Source organism: Trachinotus anak, unplaced genomic scaffold (assembly GCF_046630095.1).
Source record: "Trachinotus anak isolate AG129_WGS33_773 ecotype Australia unplaced genomic scaffold, CSIRO_AGI_Tana_v1 ptg000002l, whole genome shotgun sequence".
NCBI classification, from domain to species: domain Eukaryota; kingdom Metazoa; phylum Chordata; class Actinopteri; order Carangiformes; family Carangidae; genus Trachinotus; species Trachinotus anak.
In genome coordinates, this window is record NW_027273853.1 from 5963283 (window position 1) to 5979196 (window position 15914).

Genomic DNA, 15914 nt, shown 5'->3' on the forward strand with positions numbered 1-15914 from the left:
TATAACAATCAATGCGATTAGCACCTAAGAGGATGGGCTGTGAATTCAATTTGATCAGGCACAATGGTTGATATTTTATTTGGAGCCAGAAATGAAGGAGCTGCCATAGGCAAATGACTTCTGCTGATGACTCAACAGGATACCACCCTCTCTTAAATGTTTGAGACTCTGAGGGGTGCCAGACGTCTGAAGCTGTATCCCTTTCTGTCCGGGCACTGGAAATCCTGGCTGGTTTCAGTACAGGACACACTGGTGTGTTCCTCATTCTGTGCTGGGGATGGGAGCTAAAGCTGGACAGAATACAGAAATACAACAAGAACAACAACAACAACAACAACAAAAAGATGATAACAGCTGTGGTAGCCAAGGAAAGAAGACAGTGATAGTGTACCATTTTGATTTTAGCTCCTCATCTGCAGCAATAGGAGGTTAACTACATATACACTCCTGCTTTGCGTATTGATGAAGGATAAAACAAAATTACTGCACTCCTTCTATCACTCACTGCTCATATGCACAAATTACAAGGGGGATTAGGCTGGCTAAAATTAACTTTTAAAATTAACAAAACTAAAATTATATAATCTGGCAAAAATTTGACTCAAAAGAGATAAGGCAGATAGAAATACCATAGATAGATAGATAGATAGATAGATAGATAGATAGATAGACAGACAGACAGACAGACAGACAGACAGACAGACAGGCAGACAAACAGACAGACAGACAGGCAGACAGACAGGCAGAAAAATAGATAGATAGATAGATAGATAGATAGATAGATAGATAGATAGATATATAAGAAACAAGACTGTCAAAGAGTCAGACTGGCCCAATGGGACAACTATTCAGACACAAAGTCAAGTTGAAGCAGACAGAGACGGAGTGTGAACCCTAAGCGAGTCCAGCTGTACTACAGCCTGAGCCAAATGGGATCAATGGTGAGCTTGAGCAGAGCCTGATCACGGCCATGTTAGTCATCATGTCTGATCATCTGCTGTAGAGGTCACTATACACACACACACACACGCACACGCACACACACACACACACACACACACACACACACACACACACACACACACACACACACACACACACACACACACACACACACACTTCCTGCTTTAAATCAATCCAAGTGCCGCTGTGTGGGTTAGACATCCACATATGATTATGTTACATTCTGCAGCCCCTGCAGAGGAGGCACAGGGATTGGATGCTGCCCTCACTCTGCCAGAAAGCCGCGGTCTTGTCGACCATCTTGGTTTTCCAAAAATACGGGTTGCCACGGAGACGCGGAGCCGCAGGCAGAGCAGGGAGGGCTGAATGACACAGTTGGTTTCCAGTTCTGTGAGCTGATTACTGCTGGCTTTTTCCAACTGCCTGCCTACTCTTACAGTAGAACCTACGTCACTAATCCTGCAAAACTTTTCTTTTATGACTGAGATAAATCAGTTTGACAGCGTGTTGCAAACACACTGTGAAACTCCTGCAGATTCATTTAAACAGAGACACTACTGAAAAGCCTCCTCTGCAACAGACAGTAATTATTGTGATGGACTTATTTAGTGACACAGTGTAATTAGTTTGCTAAGAAATGTAAGTGTGATGTATCTATAATGAAGAGTGACACAGGTCTATTGCATATAAAAAATATTAATTCAATTCAAATATCAATTAAAATGTGTTAGAGACTGAAATATGTTCCTCAGTTAGACATATTTGATATTCACAAGTCAAACTTGATTTTTTCAGTATGGAATTTTGCATATATTTCCTGAATACATATTTTGAAGATACAGACAGAAGCAGACTTACTGTGATAAAATGTTTGCTACTTCCCTGTTTGTGCATCCTGACACATCAGCAAATTTGGGACAGCATTAAAATGCATGCAGATACTGTTTACCTGAGGTTGTGCTTGTCACTGTATGGAGCTTGAACAGTAGTGAATCACTGTCCTCTTATGGTTATGTGACTCACATGATTCACTTTCCACATTTTGGAGCAGTCAAGCTGAGAATATGCTAATTCACTTGTATTTTATGTCTCTTTAAAAAAAACAAATATGCTGTGGGGGCCACTGCACTGATGCAGCATGTGTCATCATCTGTGAGGTCAGTCTCAGTCAGGGTCTGAGTAGAAATTGTCTGAGTTTACTGTACTGGAAGCACGGAGTCCATTTAACTCTCAGTTCATACAGGATTCATGACAGTGGGCTGTAAGTGCAGATGAAACTATCCAGTATGGATGTGAGAGAGATCGGTAAATTCGACAGAGTTCATTCAGAGTTCCGAGTTTCTTAATTCTTAAAACTATGACTCTCCATAAGCAAAGGCTGATATCACGATGGCACCGTTTTAATCTTGAACTTCTAATCCAGAGGGTCACAGAAGGTCTTTTGCATCTTCACATCTCATGGGACCTGCTGTGATAACACTATGAAATTCACATACTTTTCTTTGGTCAGAAAATCAAACTAAATCAAAAGCATAAAGCACTTAGGATGTAGTTCTTACATAAAGTGACCTTTCAACATGTCAGATTCTCATCAGCCATCACAAAGCCATTAATCTGCCGTCCTTTCATATTTTGTGCGGTTTGGGCATCAGATCAATCATGCAAAGTCTGGAGCAGGCGGGACTGCCTACTCCTCTCAATCACAAATGCACAAGTCAGACTAGTTCTCTTTTCCAGCAGGACACAGTGCAAATATGTCCACAATAGTAACGAGAAGAAAAGCTATTTACTGAAAGAGGAATGTACCTGTAGGGAGCTTATTTTCTCCACAGCTTCGTCTTTTTAGCATAAAATATTCATTCCAGTGTTTTGACAGACTGCAAAGAAAAGTTTGTTCTTCCTCCTTCACACAGAGTGATGGCTGTGGTCAGCTTGAATTCTCATCAGCTGAAAAACTAACACGAAGTTTACATTTTATAGGTATAAAAGATTTTCCTACAGCAACATTTCCAGCCGTTGAGCATGTTGGAGGAAAGCTCAAAGAAACTAATGCTCTTTCAAAGAGCAAAACATTTACCTCCAGGCCTGTGTTACGTGTCAGTTTTGGCGGCTCGTCGTTGACTGGGATGACAGTCACCGAGATGGTGACGGAGAGGCTCCGGCGCTCAATCTCATAAGCTGTGGCAGAGAGTGTAAAACTGTCCCCGGTACTCTCGGTGCTGTCATGCATGTAGTAGATTTGTCCAGCTTTCACCTGGAGAAGACAAAAAGGGATCCAGTTGTCACTCAGTTCTGTATCAGACCTGCCTGGCAGGGAGCATCATAAAGTAGGGAAAGGCTAAGTGAGCCTAAAAGGTGGAATCAAATTTAACACTTTATCCAACAAACTCTGCTTTTAAGAAACAAGGAAGCCATCATATCTGGAGAAATTAAAAATTCATGACATTGTTTTCTTCTCATTCTAGAGTTTAATTTCTTAATGTGATTTTAATACTTTGCAGAAACAGCAGAAAGCCTGCATTACAAAGAGCAGTTTGAAGTGTATACACAGGGAGTGTCACACTGGATTCTGTAGGTTGCATCATGGGAAGTGTATTTCCCAAAATATCAAACTGTTCCTGTAAGTGTTTATTTTAGAAAATGTGCGAGGAAAAAAAATCCACTCATCTGACAAAACTATATCTGTCTAAAGCCCACACTGTATATTTTGTTTTGTTTCTAAGCAAATCATATATCCTTTCAAAGTTTCGACACAAAGGCCATAATCAGGTCCTAAAGTCTGGCAGCAACACAGGAACAAGGAGGATCTCCCTTGTGGGGCAAAACCTTGAGGGAAACCAGATGCACAAAGGAATCAGTCATCCAGTGTCAAGTGAGTTAGATGGAAAGCAGCACCTGTGGCCAGGAAAAGCCAACTCTGTTGACTCTCTGCATACAGAGGAGGAATGTCAGTGTCCAGCATCCCATGTTCTTGTTTCTCAGTCTTCATAATCTGTCCATCTAAGCTTTTCCTGCATCTGACACTTTTTGACAAATCTACAGAGATTCAGGGTGCTTCTCTGCAAAGAGGACAGTTGAAACTTTTTGTAGACAAAAGCCAGTAAGCTGTTGGGATGAGAGGAGTTGCTTTAGAGAACAGGAAGTGCCAAATGGATCCCATATGACTGGCATCGTTGTGGAATAACAACCCCCATCATCATTACTGATGAGGGAAAGTCAGGGAGACAATCGGTCTGCTCGCTGGGACAATAAACAGTGGGTGATTGTTGGACATGTGGCCTTGAGATCTACTCGGAGAAACACTGATGTGTGCGTCAATATTTGATACTAGCTGCATGATTTATTTTGCTTTCATTTATGATTGATGTAATATCTCAGCTTCTGTGCATATACTGTATTTTGAAAAATTTGAAATATAAACCACTTTGTTCCGAAAACATTTTGTAGTTCGTGAAAAATAAAGTCACCTGTTTGACTTCAATAAGTTTCCACAGATGGAAGAACTAATGGAGACCTGATGGAGAACTGAACCTGATTAAAGTAGAGGTGTATTAGAGCTAAGTGTTTCAGATTTCCTGTATTTCTTCAAGTTGGATCCCATTCAGCACAGCATATGGTACTGAATGTGTACATGACTTTATTGTCCAAAGCCAAGTAAATCATAGTCAGCACTGTGGTTAGCAAAATACCATACATTGCTCTGACACAGATTCTATGCATATGTGACACATCTGGGCCACACGGCACATAGGGTTACTTCACATTCTTGTGGTTGGTGTTCATGTAGTTCTTCTGCATGAGTCACTCTCAGTTTTTCTCACTACATGTTACTGTTTGCTTACATAACCTCAGTGAACCACCCCAAATGATAACTTTATCACAAAATTACTCCTCACACCACTGAGTCCACTGTCTATTCCCAGGGGCTGGGGGACTTGCCCAGTGGACCTTTAAACAGCATTTCACTTAAGTGGCAAAAAAAAAAAAAAAAAAAAAAAAAAACTGTAATAAAGAAAGGTGCACACACATCTGACTTTATTTTAAGAACAATTATTGTCTGGTTTAAATGCTGCACTGACTGACGTTTGGACATTTATTCTTCAGTGTGGTAGTCATTTGGGAGAACTGATTACGTTTAAATTTCTGAGTATAACAATAAAAGAAAACAGAAAAGGTGCATGCATAAAAAGCCTACAAGAAGCAGTGTAAAAAAAGCTTTTTTCTCATTTCCATACTGGCAGATGATGATATGCATGTTCATTTTTGCCTCCCCACTACCAGCGTAATCGCTGCTATGTACTAGGCCCATTTGAGTTGCACATTGGGATCTTTGAGAGACTGTATGAGTGAGCCTGGCAGTAGCAAAGTGCGGGAGGTTTGTGTGCACTCACACATTATTATCGGAATATAGTGGGCCAGTTTATTTTGGCTTAAGGCAGTCCAAAGGCATCGTCAGTTTTTCCACAATGGCTCAGCAAAGTAGAGAGGAGTACAGGCAGACCAGGGCTAGATGTAGGAGCTATAAGATATGTGTCCAGACATGTGTGCTCCACTAAACTATGTGGTCCATTCAGAATGCATGAGGTTTTTCCACTGGTAACTACTCATGCATTTTTAATATTTTCCTAAAGCTGGGGCCTCTGAACCACAAGGAGGGAGACCAGATAACTATGCTGCAGCAGCTCCCAGATTCTCCCTCCCCTCTCTATCTGGCACAACAAAACAAATCCAAAACAGCACCGAGTAGTAACAGGGGAAAGTTCCCTGGTGACGCCTTGCTGTGGTAACCACCATGATCCAGTCATGTGAGGAAGATGTTACACTCCCTGGACTGGAGGCAGGATAAAATATGGATAATTGAGTTTCTTCTCAGAAGATGAATATTTGACCAGGTAAAATTCAGGTGCTGGGTACAGCAACTTTTCCTTGAAGACATTATGAATCAAATCAAATTCTTAAAAGCACTATATGTAAGTTTTTTCTACTGCTGAATGGGATTTCTTAGCAGAAAGGGGTGGAGGTGGTTGTGATAATGGTTGCTCGCCAAACCTTTAGCCACTGTTGTATTTTTAAGAGGAGAGGTTAGAATACGCCCTCTGATCAGCGCTACTTCTTCATCCTCTCATACTGCACTGAGGTTGGACTGGATGTAGAGTGAGTCATTATTGCAAAGTGGTACAGGCTGGGGCTAGCAGGTTGGCATGCTAACTTTGGTAGAAGAAAAGCAAAACAAGAGTCAACATTGTTGTTGCTTTCCACCATTGGAGAGAGGACGTTTGATGCAGAACTCTCAAACTTTCTTCTAGACTGATAAGTAAACAGCTGTTAATGCTAACCTTGGCCATATAGCGATAGCAAAATCTTACATATGGCACCTTTAAAATGTTGGATCGAGGATTCAGTGTTTTAGTGGATTTGGCAATACATGTGGTACAATCAACCATTTGGTGAATTAAAAGTCACAATCTCTATCTGTCATTAGCTGGCAGGGCAAAAACAAACGCCTGGATTTTGAGCAGAACTTTTAAAACAGTAAGGAAAACCAAAAGGGAAAACATAATCCTTGGAGTGGCTATAACAAATATTTCACTATCAGCAATGGCTCACATGATTCGTTGCTCGTGAGAGGTGTTGCTCAATCCCATACATGAATATCACCCCACTCTGCAGCTCTACTATAGTAGAGGATTTAGCTGCTAAAGAGCCAGGTATTTCATCATTCAGTGGAGACCAAAAACACACGATTGTGTGCATCCATGCACTGGAAATTATACATATGGAAGATAAGAGCTGGTTCATTAGCCACCAACAAACAGCCAGTGACCTTGCTCATTAGCCAGCAGCTAATCATGCCAATAATAGTAGCAGAGTACCATATTGTTGAGCAATTAAACCTTACTTGATTGTTGATGAAAAGGTTTTTGTTAATTAGTGAGGGAAGGGATCATATAAGTTTACACCAATGGTGATACATGAGAGGAAAAGGTAGTATTATTTGATTGAGGGGGAAGTGATGGTTTAGAGGGCTTTGATGATATTTTTTGTTGGAACATGTAAGTAAATTTGTGATGTCTATATTTCTTGAAACTACGTACCTCTTCCCATGTAAAGTAATTAAGTTCATCTCCATCAAGGTAGCGGAGGTCCCCGTGCTGTGGTGACTCTTCCACAATAAAGTCGATATTTCTTGAGCTGTAGAAGGGATGTGAGATGTTTATAATCCCTGCATTAATTACTCTGCTGAGGCCTTCCTTCACGGTAAAGTTGACGGCCTGGATGGGGATAAGCCGAGGGACGATGTTCACAGAGATCTGCAAGTCCTCCACTGTGGTAAAACCATTACTGACATCCACCGTGAAGGCGTCATTGCCCTGAAAGAGATGGATGTTCAAATAAGTAATTGATATACTAAAAATAAATCTTGTACCTTGTACCCATTAAAGGCTGAGGTTGAGTTTTTGTCTGATTTTACACTCAGTGTGGATATGAGAGGGAACAAGCTGCCACATTTGATTTATTACAACAGAATAAATTAAATGGCAATAAACCTGGACGGATGCAGACACATAGAGAATGCGCCCCTGATCAATGTCCTCTTGGGTGAAGGTGTGAATGTAGTCGAGGACAGGCGAAGCCGCGCCATCTGAACTGTTTGTCAGCTTGACCACATGACCAAGCCGAGGAGGCTCTTTAATGGTGAACACCATTTCCGTAGGCACAATATCAGCTTGATCCACCTAAAAGGCAAGGGTAGAGTGCAATAGTACAGGCACATGGTCAAAGTCAAATTATTATTGAAATTTTTACATTATAATATATATATATATATATATATATATATATGCAAAATGATAACTTTGCAGAGGTATATACAGTAGTTTGCTTGACTATAATCCTGTCCACATTATCATATAAAGTCCTGATGGAAATGTGTTTTGTGTAACTAATATTTTTTGATTAATTAAGTGTACCTCAAAATGCCATCATAAACAAGATGCTGGGCTGTGAAAAGTATGTATCTACAAAATGTTTGGTAACAACTTTTCATGAGCTTAGAAAAACAGCCCTGTTTACTGCCTTGTGAATGAATGCATTTTTCATGGTTTTTTAAATGGTTAATTTAGCTTAAGAAGTAGGGGAGCTCATAAAGGAATATTAAATCATTCAGTCTCACTCAAAAATCTTAAATAGGCAAAAGTGGAGATGCGTGTTTTTTTTTTGTTTTTTTTCCTAACTGAATGGCCACAATACTTTAATTGCCTGACTTCTGAAGTGTGTTGTTTTTCTCCCCCCATACAACACACAATGAAAATAGGGAACTACTCTCATTTGACAAATATAGCAGAAGGTTGTGCAACTTCTCTAACAACAGTTGGCAAAACAAATCAAATTAACTAATAAAACTGAAAAACTGTTTTCATTTGAAATTGGCAGCAGTGCTTCAAAGCTGCAGTTTGACTGACTGGAGTTAGGCGCCTTGTATGTTTTCCTTCTACAACAGGCACAGTATGGTATACTAATGTCAGTGCACTGCATTAATTTACTGTATACTAAAATAGTGCACTGTTAACAGACTTACACTTACATAGTCAACTTAATGGTACTACTATAATGTACTGTATAGGCTAATATGGAGTTGGGACACAGTGTTAGACAATATAGTGAACCAAAACTTAAAATAGACATTATGACATTTGGCATCATTTAAAGCCATGCTGCAGAGTCACACACAGGCAGGTTTACTCTCATCTAACTTTGAGAAGTTCTAATAAACTCTCTGGGATAATAATTTAGATGATCATACTACTTTCCATTTCATAGTAAGGACACGTATTGGAAAAGCTCCCAGAAGCCGAGTCAATATTTTATGTCTCGTAAGGGCCATTCTGTCAAGGCTTTGTTCAATACATATTTCAATAGTATGTGCACTAGGTGTTTCGGTTTTGTTCCAGTCAATACTGCAGATTTAGGATTTGGGTACTATTGTGAAATTAAAGTTTAAAAGAGGGAAAATTTTACTTTCAGAAATGTTCCTCATTATTTTAAAAGTCAAGCTATATGTACAGGGAATGTGTTATGAATGGTCTGACAATTTAAACCTTATTAATTACTTTCAAGATGAGGTGCAGGCACACTGATCTTATAAATTACAGTGGGCTTCAGGAAGCTCCTCAGGGGATACTTAATGCTCTGTTTTCCACACTTAATAGACTGTAATTTAGTACATAAACTAGATGAAAAGCAGCAACTGCAGAGTCATATTTAGCCCTGCTTTCATGTGGTTATAATTTAGATTAGAGACAGGGTTACAACATAGGACAGTATGGTTGAATGAGTCATGTGCAAGATCTTTTTCACAAAGAAAAAATAAACTTGAAAAAGACAAAGATCATGTTCTGTCACAATGTCATAGCCAAATTGTACAAATGTTAAATGCTGTCTTGTTGAAAAAAAAAAACAAATGTATGCTGCACAGAATTAAATGTCAGCATAGCAAATAAATTAAAATTGTAGATTTAAACTGTAGATTTCACAGTCAGTAAACATTACCCTGAGATGGTCCTGGTTGATGATGGTGTGCTCTCCCTCATAGGAAATGATGACTTTATTGGATATCACCTCAGGCTCAGAGAGGTAACCTTGCTTGAATATTTTAATCCTGAATGTGCCCTCTTCAGAATGTCCTTGTGCTTGGACAGTGAAGCTGAAAGAATCCTTGGACCTCAGACTCTCATAGTTATGCTCATAGGACACAACACCCTTTTTCAGGTCCTCCTGGGTGAACGCTGAAGCCTCAATGCCACTCACAATAATCCTGCCATCGCTGGGTGGGGATGTAATTTGGAACTTGATCTCGCTGTCGTCTCTGATGTCCATGTTGGTGTCAGCACTCAACAAAGTTGTGTTAAGGGTCTTGGTGCTTCCGTGGTCGATGACAATAATTGTGTTGTTCACCACCCGCAGGTAGGGCTCACCTGCCTGGATCTCAAGCAGTGCCGTGGTCTTGTGGAATCCATCTGACACCTGGAGTGAGAAGCGTTCCCGATCTGCTCCATGGTGAATGAAAAGGATGTTCTTATCGCGCAGGTCAGCTTGTGTGAAACGGAAAAGGGGTAGTGATGGATTAGATGTTGAGACGATATTGCCTGAGAGGATTCCCTCACGAGCATAGACAATTTGGGTGTCATTGAAACCTGAGTCATCATCCTTAAACTGGATGACATCAGTTGTTAGCAGACGCTGACCATAGCGGACCACGTTGAGAACTTTATCAACAACCCTCACAGGAGCATGCTCATTCTTGGACTGGATTGATACTCTGAAAACACCACTCACTGTTTCCTGAGTGTCTGAACTTTCTGCTCCTTGATCAAATGCTGAGAACTGGAACTCATCACTGCTTGTCTTGGAGCCATCATGCTTGTAAATAAGCCTGTCAAGATGGAGATCTTCATTACTGAAAACTCTAATTGCCCCCTCAAATCTAGGCTGCCCGGGAGGGGAGTCCCTTATCAGTCGCCCATACATTGGTCCTTGTGTGACCCGGTAAACAAAATTTGTAGAACTTGGTGATTGAACCCAAAGGTAGTTTTTGTTCAAAGTCTGCTCACCACCCTGCAAGACAACCAGCCTCTCATTGGTCAAAACAGGAGCATCTGCATTGGCCAGGATGTTAATTGGGAAGGTGTACAGAGGAGAGTACTGATCCTCAGCAAAGACTCTGAACTGAAACTGGTCTATACTATCCACAGCTCTTTGCACCCGGGCCCTGTAGCTAACAGTATTGTCCAAAATGTCCTTCTGGGTGAACATATCACCCTCAGCTAGCTCTTTGTCTAACAACTGTAGACTACCCAGTGTTGGAGGCTTGACAAGGATGTATTTTATTGTTTGTGCATCTGGGGTTGCCCCTTGTACTTCAGCCTGAAGCTCTGAGAGTCCAATTGTTTGCTCTTCACCAGCCTCCATCTCCAGTGGAACCAGGTGAGAAACTTTCACTTGTGCAGGGACAATCTTTACTAGGAAGGTGTTGTTCCAAAGGGAGAACTGCCCCAGATGGGTGTCGAACTGAATCCGCTCCACCACAATATCTTCCTGGTCACTAGCGTCTGTGCTGACATATCTAAGGCGGTTCTGATCCAGATCAGATTGATGGAAAGTTGTTACCTGCTTGTACATTCCATCACTTGTCATAATCTGCAGCTCTCCAAATATCAGTGGTTGTGTGATGTTATACATAATATCTCCATTGCGAGGATGAGCAAGGGCAGCCAGATTTTGGATACCTATTGAGGAGTTGCTTCCTTGAGACAAGAGAAGGCCAGTGTTGGTGACAATAGTCATATGTGGCTGTGTCACAGACAACTTTAAAGTAGTTGAATGGCTTACTGACTGCCCATCAGACACTTCCAGGGTAATTTCAGCAGCACTACCCCCCCTATGTATGAAGTAGATATTTCCATCTTTCAGCTCCCTGCAAGTGAACTCCGAAATGCTTCTTCCAGGCTGTTGACCATTTTCTAAGTAACCAACTTCCATGGAAGGCTCTGAGTTTACAGTTACTACTAATTCATCACAACGGGTGTCAGAATCCATGATTCTTATAAGGCTGGGGCTCAGACGAGTCCTGCCATTTTCTGTGATGGTGACTTCTCCTCCACTAATTTGTGGTATATCATTGACAGGAAGTATTTCAACTGGGAGGACATACTCACGGGGAGTTCTCAGACATTCTGGAAGGTAACCATTATTATTAGCAACCACCTCTAGCTGGATTTGATCTGCATGCCTTTCATTTCCATCATGCATATACTTAATTTTCTTGTTGACAACATCCAGAAGAGTGAACTTTTGTGTGCGTTTTGTGTTTGTGTTCATATCAATCAGGCCATACCAGGGATCATTCTGGAGAGTAAAGATAATCTCTGACTGACGCATTCCTGCAGCACTGAGGTCAAATGTAGGGTTTAAGTTGCTGATATCAAGAAAACCTTCCCCACCTTCAGTCACAAGCAATGGGGTAATATCAAGAAGTTTTGTTACATTCTTGAATATCTCTGGTGTGTCATCCGCTGGGTAGCAATGTTGTTCAGTGAAGTCCACATCAACATATCGGATGCGGACAGGAGGAGAAGTTGTTGCTGTTTCTCCATCATAATAGGTCGAGTAGTCATAGTCCTCTCCTTCACATTTAACGTGAACATCCTTGGTCACCAAAGCATCCTGTAGGCTTCTGTCTTTCTGATTTACTTTGACTTCTCCCAAACAACCAATAAAGGATTCAGCTGTAATTTCTTCCTCTGCACGATTTAAGGACCCGCTTTCACGAAAGACATCCTTCATTTTTCCCTGGATGCCTCCTAAATACAGGTTTCCTACTAAGTCCAGTTTTTGTGATGAGTCAAGAGGGAGGGAGGAAGACTGACTATCTACAGTAATGACAAAAGAATCCTGAGTGATCTGAACCTTAACTCTATGCCACTGATCATCATCCAGCTGCACCTGGGTATTCTCCAGTACCCCCATGCCACTGCCAAGGTCCAGCATACCTTTGAGATAGCCTTTTGAAACACCAATAGCAATGAAATCTGACTCTCGGCCAGGGTGGAAAACAAGTAATGCATCTTCAATGGTGGTTTTCATCAGGAACTCCAAGACCCTTGGAGCACTGCTAGCCCCACTCCAGGTCGGGAAAGAAACAAAGGAATCAGGAGTGCTGAAACTAGTTGCCTCACCATCGCCAGCCTCAAACTCACTGCTGCAGGATTCCTTTGTGTCGTGGCATTGCTTAAATGCTGAGCTGAGAATATCAAACTGATGGGACTCAAATTTGACCTCAGTCATGCACCCACGGAAAGGGGGAATGGCATTGCTGAGGTAGGGAGCATCCAGTTCTCCTGTTCCTCCGAGCCAAATGCCCAGGTCAATATTGAGCTGGTCCCCGTTGTTGTTCACAGGAACATAAGTTGGAAATAGTTCATCAATTATCATGGTGAGTTGGCCATCCTGCAGTGTCAGTGTGATTTTGTGGTCCAGGAGGTTGTTCAGCTGTACTCCCTGGGAGGAGGATAGAGTCACCTCACCAGCCCCCAAGTTCATCCGTGCCTAAGGGAAAACAAAAATATTTTATTTCATTTAAAACTTTGAATAAATTTCAGCTTTTACACAGCATCATATGGGGTATTGATTATTTGATTGGTAAAATCATTACAAAAGATCAGGACATGGATTTGATTCAGATTAATATTTAAAAGGAAATGATGTCTCTACAATTGAGTATATGCTATATGTAACTACAACTGTGCAGTCCTGTCAGTTTTTCTGGGCAAGGAACTCTCTGGAAAGTGTAAATATCAACCTAAATACTCTTATGTATGCTTATAACCATTTCTGCATTCCTTTCACCTAGTATTATAGGAGGATGATTCATTGACTCATAACACACTTGAGTCTAAGCATCCTTTTACTATAATATTGACATTTATGATCTAGGTAGTGTATCTAAAACCATTGAAAATTCCTCAGGTATGCCCACAGCGTTGACTAAGCTATATTTTAAAAAATGAGCTAGTTCAAAGAAGTTTCACTGATAACATCAGAGGTCTGAGTTTTGTTTAAACACAATTATTACACATGCAAGGCAGATCAAGCAATTTAATTTTGTAAAGCCTTGAGTCTGTTTGCTCAGAGCATATCACTAGGTGTAACAGAATGAAGGAGAATAAAAAAGGTAATATTTTCTTGTATAACACACACCCTGAGATGCCACCTCATTAAAAAAGCAGAGGTATTGTCATGCAAAATCTATATGAATCCCTGTGATAGCATACCTGATGCTAATTCTGCTGCTTTTCGCAGCTGTCAAGCAACTAATTGTAGATGTAAAATGTCATGGTCCTTATTCCAGTGAGACAACAAGAGAAGACAACTGAAAATCTAATCAATTTCAGCTGCTTATATAGTGGCACCTAATGAAATGTGTAATATACCACAGTAAAGCTGAAATGACTCTCAAAACTCCATTTGCATTCACAGTGCTCACAACCTAATATGGCACTTTGTAATGCATTCAAAATGTGTGGTACATTTTGCAGCAAAGACACCTAAAATCTCTTTAAATGCGTTATTTCATATGTGATGTCTTTGGGACTGTAGCAGAGAATGAATCAATAGGTTATTACTCAGCCAAAACAACACATTAAGCACTGTTATGTATAAAACATTTTCCCTGTCTTAAATGATCCTTCACCAGAACAACACAGAACAAAATGCTCTACACCTACTGCATAATAATGAAGAAGCTTCTTTTACATTGAATTTACATGAATGTGTTACACTCTGGTCAAAAAAAATGTAATTTGATGAGCTACATCTGCATGTAAGCTAACATGCTAATTATGCTGATGGTTGGTGGTGGTTTTGGAAGTACTTTTTTAGCACAAAAGAAAAAAAAATGTTGTCTTGCTTCCTCTCATGTGCAAATTTAGTGATTCTATTTTATCTTTATTCTACTATTTTTTAAGTTCTGCTCTGTCCTTTGGTACCACCACAAGCTTCTCTTAACAATGCTAAGTACTAGTTTTAGCAGAGCAAACCTCTGTGTGATGCAACCTGGCAAGTTTTAGGACTGACCAACCTACATTATCTAACAGTTTCTAAAAATATTCAGCCTCGACCACAGTTTGTTAGTCACTCACCTGTATTTTCCCGTTTTGGAGCTCAAGGAACAGGTAGTCCTCCATTCCTGCAGCCAGGAGCAGCAGTCCACTTCGTCGACTTGTCTTAATCCGTAGTGACAGTTGGAAGGTGGAGACATCTTGGAAGGCTTGTAAACTGCAGTAGCTGTCCCCAAAATAGGATTCTGTGAAGAGAAAATAGTTTATAGATAAGAAAAAGGCATCATGTTAGCCCATAAATCAACGGTATACAGCATAACTGCAACATTTTCACTGTATGTTTATGCAAACACACATACAGACATTTTCTTTCGCTGTACACTTTTGAATGGAGACAAAAAAATTGCCCACATTTGCCTTTTTTGACATTTAGACAGAAAAGGAAACAAAGTCTAGAAAAAATTAGAAAAGCTAAGTAGAACGCTAAGTAGAAAAAAATAAAATAGTCTGATTTTATAACTTTCCAACACTGTTGCAGAATAACATAGCTCACTGCCTTGACATAACACAAAAAGACACCTGCATACAAAGCAATAAACTCATCCTACCACTGCTGACGGGCAACTCTGTGAATTCTGAACTTGGACGTTTGGAGAAACCAATTAGATGAGCATTTTTCTGATTCTCATTACAGTGCTACTTGCTCAGGTCTTATTTCTGTATTATCAGGTGTCCTCCAGCTGCTTCTCGGTTAAGAGGAGCTCCTCTGGCCTCAAAGGGATTCTCTCACTGAGACATCAGTCATTACCCTGCGGAGGTTTTCCGGGCATATAGAGTCTTGGGGTGCAGGATTTCCCAGGCTTGAGCTGTCTCATTTCCAATGATATGCAAATTCAGCCACCTGCCCCTGACTGTGCTGTCCGGGGCCCTCGACAAAATGTAAACCACGGAGGAAGTCAATTATTTCTCAGCGCATATGCTCTGAGATTAAACTGGACCACCTCCAAGACCCTGTTCCCTCAGCATGGGTTTTCCATGGCCTTAGCCAAGAGATATAGAAAGGGGGCTTTCCATTAGCCATCCATTCACCGTCTTTGGGGTGACAGTTCAAGACACAGAAACTCATTGGAAAACAGTGAAGAATGCTAATGCTTTGGAATATTTGGAATAATGAAGCAGAGAGAAACATTGCTGTGTCAAAGTCGGAACATTCCTATGAGATCATGAAGGCCAAAACATTCCCTCAGCATCAACAGCAGCATCCAGTAGCCTAGTAGGACGGTGGGCTTGATGCCAGGAGGCAAAAATCTCACAAAATAACCTCTCAGACATGAC

The 15914-nt window shown here is 40.7% G+C and overlaps 1 protein-coding gene across 2 annotated transcripts in view; it reads right to left on the minus strand.

Moving 5' to 3' along the window:
• Positions 1–15914, minus strand: part of cspg4 (chondroitin sulfate proteoglycan 4) — a 69661-nt gene that overhangs the window by 16565 nt on the left and 37182 nt on the right. Inside the window, exons 1-6 of one of the 2 annotated variants that reach the window (XM_071492756.1) lie at positions 15188–15659; positions 14661–14824; positions 9514–13068; positions 7512–7700; positions 7059–7334; positions 3041–3217 (exon numbers count right to left, since the gene is read on the minus strand). In XM_071492756.1, coding sequence (XP_071348857.1) covers positions 3041–3217; positions 7059–7334; positions 7512–7700; positions 9514–13068; positions 14661–14705 — 4242 coding nt within the window. In that variant the 5' untranslated portion in view covers positions 14706–14824; positions 15188–15659. Of the gene's footprint in view, positions 1–3040; positions 3218–7058; positions 7335–7511; positions 7701–9513; positions 13069–14660; positions 14825–15187; positions 15660–15914 lie in introns of those variants that run through there. The other variant, XM_071492747.1, reaches the window with a different exon arrangement.